Below are 5,118 nucleotides of genomic sequence, written 5' to 3'. Positions count from 1 at the left end.
TATTATTTTGTGGCAGTTTATAATGCTTTTCTATGCTGCCCAGACTCATAAATTAGGATTTGGGTGGTGTTATATATACTAATTTAAACAAATAAACCATTAAAAACTATGGCTTCCTGAATACGTAATCACCGAACCAGTACTTACACCGGTTGAATCTCACCCCTGCCCCCAGCCCAAGCAGGAGACCCTACACCATTTCTGACAGATGGGAGTCCAATCTCTTCTTGAAAATCTCAAGTGATGGCGCTCCCACAACTTCCGAGGGCAACTTCTGTTCCCTGGACATTTCTACCTTGGCTGACACTGAAAAGCTAAAGATAATTTAATATTTGGTGGATGGGAGACTACTAGGTGATCCCAGAATCATAATCGGGTCAGGTAAAGACCTAACAAGGCTACGCTAATATGCGAGCATGTTATAGCATATTGTGCAATCCAGTCAGTTTGGTTGGTATCTAGGTTAGGCATATTAAATGCTCAATGAATGAATAAATTCTTTATTGGCCAAGTGTGATTAGACACCGAAGGAATTTGGTGCCAACGCTCTCCATGTGCATAAAAGAAAAGATACGTTCATCAAGAATCATCAGGTGCAACACTTAATGATAGTCATAGGGTACAAATAAGCAATCAAATCGTATTAGGAAACAGTCAATATAAATCATAAGGATACAAGCGACAGTCATACAGTCACAGGTGGGAGGAGCTACAATGAGAAGATTAATAGTAATGATAGTGCAGACTTTGTAAACAGTTGGACAGTGTTGAGGGAATTATTTGTTTAGCAGAGTGATGGTGTTGGGGGAAAAAACTTCCTTGTGTCTAGTTATTCTGGTGTGCAGGGCTCTATAGTGTCGTTTTGAGGGAAGGAGTTGAAACAGTTTATGTCTGGGATGTGAGGGGTCTGTAGATATTTTCACAGCCCTTTTTTTGACTCGTGCAGGGTACAGGTCCTCGACTGAAGGCAGGTTGGTAGTAATTGTTTTCTCTGCAGTCCTAATTCCTCTCTGGAGTCTGTGTCTGCCCTGTTGGGTGGCAGAACCAAACCAGACCATTATTTAAAGGTGCAGATGACAGACTCAATCATAAGCAAATAAAATATTTCATTTCCATATTACTGTCAGGATTCCGGCGGTCACCCCCATTTAAATCACGAGTCTCGAGCCAAACTTCCAAAACTTCAAAAGGATTTATTGGGAGTTAACATGTCCGGCACTGCCTGGGTGTAGCCAACTCTGAGACACATCATTCATTGTCACCCTTGACCCTGGTTTTACCCCCACCCCTCTGGCTGTATCGTAATTCATATTCTCCAATGGGACACATCCATAGCCCAGAGTCATCAATCATGTTCTCCAACCAGATATTTGCCCGGCAGAAACTTCAGTCACCTAGTTACTATCTTTGAAAAACTATGTGTGGAATGCACTTTTGATTTCCAAGCTGCCGCACTGCTCTTTCCAACCCCTTTCTCCCCTCCCTTTCTTTTGGCAACTCTAAAAATGACCATAGAAATATTTTATGAGTTGACATGAGGGCTGTTTGGAAGTTGAAAGAGCATTTGCTGTGTGAGCAAGGAGACAGCAAGGAGCCTGTACTCGCCCGTACGCATGTCCATCCTCTTATCCAGTTCTCACAGCTGAAGCCCATGAAGGGGATCAAGGCCCTTTCCTCCCCCATAGACCATGCCATTCACGACTCTCCCTTATCCTCTCCTCCCTGCGTGCCCTAGGATGGAGAGGGGATGGGCCTGGGTCTTCCTCTGACTGCCCAGCCTCCTCCACAACCTCCGGAGCCACACTTCCACTCCCTGTTGGCTGTTCCTCCTCTCCCTCGGAGTCAGTCTCCGACAGGGGCATGACGCAAAGCGTGGTTTTCTCCGTATTAGTTCCTTAATTAGGGTATTGCTTTTTGCTTGATTGTTTGTCTGGCGTTAATCCCTGCTTATCTGGGATTTGTCTGCTGAATATGAATAGGATAGAATAGGATAACTTTATTGTCACTGTGAATGTACAACTAATAGGCGTACATTATAATGAAATTTCACTCCATACAGCTCTCCATGGGTCACCACCTCCAATATACACTAGATAAACATGACAGAATACATAAATAAATACAAAATTATGCATACAGCCACATATATTAAATGAGCCGGAGAAACAACACAGTCATACTGGTTTTTCAGTGCCATTGTAACTTTGGATGGTCACTCCACACAAGCGAAGTACCAGCAAAGGAGGGAAAAAAACTCCAGAGAAGTTCCTGAGACAGGAAGTCTAGTCCTGCCAAAGAATGTAATAAGGGTCAACGGAGAGGCAGTTTCTGTAAGCAACACCAGAATGTTTCCTTCCTGCCTTCCTTACAGGATTAGGCCAGTAAATATGATATGTTCCAGTCCTTTTTTTTTTTTATCCCCGTAACTTTTTTTTAATTGTCTCTTTTGAATGGTGGTTTATCCCTACGTATCAATTGATAAATGAAACACCTCTGCAGCCCAAGGCTGTTCCTGGGGGACTTTTTCTCCAGCCCAGAAGGTAACCAGGACCTTGGGGGCAAAGTTTGGAAGTAATAAAGGGACTCCAATTGATTATCTGACTGTGTTGCCTTTGGGCCACGCCCCTTTGGGTCATCACAGGGGTCGTACAGGGAGTCCTAGACTTACAACATTTCATTTAGTGACCGTTTGAAGTTACAACAGGACTGAAAAAAACCGGAATTGTGACCGTTGTTCACACTTATGACCGTTGCCCCGTGGTTACGTGATCAAAATCCAGACGTTTGGCAACCCACTCATATTTAGGACGGTTGTAGCGTACCTGGGTTGTGTGATTCCCCTTTTGTGACAAGCTGTCAATGGGGAAGCTGGATTCACTTAACGACCGTGTCACTAACTTAACAACTGCACTGATTCGCTTAACAATCAAGACAGGAAAGGGCGTAAAAAGGGGTCAAATCTCCCTGAACAAGAGTCTTGCTTAGTGACCTAAATTTGGGGCTCAGTTGTGGTCATAAATTGAGGACTACCTGGGGTTGCCCAGCTTCTAGTACAGATGCTTTTTTAAAATTGATTGCGGATTTTTTTCTCGGTGGGGCTACACATTTTCTTTTTCATTGCTTTTCGGTTTAGGTTAGCCTTATTTTTTTTGGCTGGAACACACAAACCTTTAATATGGCTTAAAAATAATAATAATAATAATAATACAGTGGCTACGCAACAAGTAATATTCAAACACAGCCCGAAAAGCACGGTGGGCATTTCGTACGCTTAAATCCACCATCTGCCCAGCCGGATTTAATCCTCGCAGGAACGCAGTCAGTGGTTTGAGCGCGGATCCCCGATCCCGCAAATCGGTTGGGTTTGGCTGGGGCTTTTGAAAGCAACATGGGGAAACGGTTACCGGCTGTGGTCTCCGGCTGCGGGAAACCCCAACTGAGGCTGGAGGAGTCACAAGAATGCAGCCCCGCCCGCCCCTCCACTTTCATCTCCCCAATAGATACATTGTGGCACGTGGCCCTTTGCATCTTAAGAGCAAACGTTGGAACAACGTTATTCTATTCTCTTCTATTCGTTCTATTCTATTCGTTCTCTTCGTTCTATTCTATTCGTTCTATTCTATTCATTCTATTCTATTCATTCTATTCTATTCTCTTCATTCTATTCTATTCGTTCTATTCTATTCTATTCTGTTCATTCTATTCTCTTCATTCTATTCTATTCGTTCTATTCTATTCATTCTCTTCTATTCATTCTATTCATTCTCTTCTATTCATTCTCTTCTATTCATTCTATTCTATTATATTCATTCTATTCTCTTCTCTTCATTCTCTTCTATTCATTCTATTCTCTTCTCTTCATTCTAGTCTATTCATTCTGTTCTATTCTGTTCATTCTATTCTATTCTATTCATTCTATTCTAATCGTTCTATTACATTCATTCTATTCTAGACATTCTATTCATTCTAATCTATTCCATTCATTCTATTCTAGACATTCTATTCTATACATTCTATTCTATTTGTTCTATTCGTTCTATTCTATTCTATACATTCTATTCTATTCATTTTATTCTATTCTATACATTCTATTCAATTCTATTCATTCTATTCTATTCTGTCCTATTCATTCTATTGTATACTACTCTACTGTATTCAATTCAATTCGATTCGATTCAATTCAATTCAATTCAATCCTCTTCTATTCCACACCGAGCGGGTCGGGGGACTTCCGCCCCAAACAACCCATCATCTCCCGCAGCCTTCGGGGGTCGCGGTTGAAGGGCCGCCGCCCGCTCGAGAGACCTCCGCGTTCGACCGGATGGAACGCCCGGGGTCTCAGCGTTCGGCGCTCGGCCGGCTGGAACGCTCGCTCCTCCAACGTTCCGACGGAACTTTCCCCGCTCGCTCCTCGAACCATGACCCCCCCGCCCCCTCCCGAACCGGCCCGTTGCTTTGCAGCGGATCCTGCGTGGAGTCGGGGAGAGGCGGGGGCGTCGGTGGAAGGGAAAGGGGGCGGGGTGGGAGAAAGAGAGAGAGAGAGAGTCGGAGCGCTTCTCCTTTATTTTTTATTTTTTTATTTGTAAAGCCGGCCCCGCCCGGAAGCCACCACGGTCGCCTTCGAGCTCCTTACGCCCCGTCCAACTCCCGTCTCTCTCGGCCGACGGTCGCAGCGGCGGCCACGGCTCCTCCTCCTCCTCCCCTCCGCTTTCCTCCGCCCTCTCCTCCCGCCGCCGCCGCCGCCCGGCCTCCTGTTGACAAATAGACCCGGCCAGGGCGGAGGTTGGACTGCGGGGAGCGGCTCCTGAGTCGTCCCCGTCCCCCCCCAACTCCCCTTGCCTGCCTCTGCCCCGCTGGGCGGGTGGGGGAGCGCCGACCGACTCTCCAGAAGCTCCTGGAGGCCGGACGGTGCCGAGAAAGAAGCCGGCGGGTCGTTTGGTGGGGATGTGGCAGACTCTGGCCCTGGGCTTGGTCTTCTTCCCGGCTTTCTTCGCCGCTTCCATCCGTAGCCTGCGGTGGCTCGTTCCGGCATGGAGCCTCAAGGACCGGATCCTTCTCAGCGGCAGGTACTGGCTGGCACCGGGCGGGGGTGGGGTGGCAAGAAGGAAGGAAGGAAGG

The 5,118-nt window shown here is 46.2% G+C and overlaps 1 protein-coding gene and 1 long non-coding RNA gene across 4 annotated transcripts in view; one reads left to right on the top strand and one right to left on the bottom strand.

Annotated features, from left to right (window-relative positions):
• Positions 1–484: 484 nt before the first annotated feature.
• Positions 485–3,255, bottom strand: LOC148127494 (uncharacterized). The gene is made up of 3 exons (XR_015740928.1): positions 3,218–3,255; positions 2,033–2,089; positions 485–1,028 (listed from the first exon to the last, which is right to left on the bottom strand). It is a non-coding gene; the product is annotated as an uncharacterized LOC148127494 (long non-coding RNA).
• A 1,383-nt stretch (positions 3,256–4,638) lies between these two features.
• TLCD3A (TLC domain containing 3A) overlaps positions 4,639–5,118 on the top strand; it is a 43,509-nt gene continuing 43,029 nt past the window's right edge. The window contains exon 1 of one of the 3 annotated variants that reach the window (XM_087925026.1): positions 4,639–5,066. In XM_087925026.1, the coding sequence (XP_087781152.1) occupies positions 4,945–5,066 (122 nt within the window). In that variant the 5' untranslated portion in view covers positions 4,639–4,944. The remainder of the gene's footprint in view (positions 5,067–5,118) is intronic. The other 2 variants (XM_087925030.1, XM_087925038.1) reach the window with 2 other exon arrangements.

This window comes from Pseudonaja textilis, chromosome 1 (genome assembly GCF_049901715.1).
Source record: "Pseudonaja textilis isolate UNSWEBS1 chromosome 1, rPseTex1.2, whole genome shotgun sequence".
In the NCBI taxonomy this organism is placed as follows: domain Eukaryota; kingdom Metazoa; phylum Chordata; class Lepidosauria; order Squamata; family Elapidae; genus Pseudonaja; species Pseudonaja textilis.
Note: the sequence above shows the minus strand (reverse complement) of the source record. Positions and strands in the feature narration are given on the sequence as shown.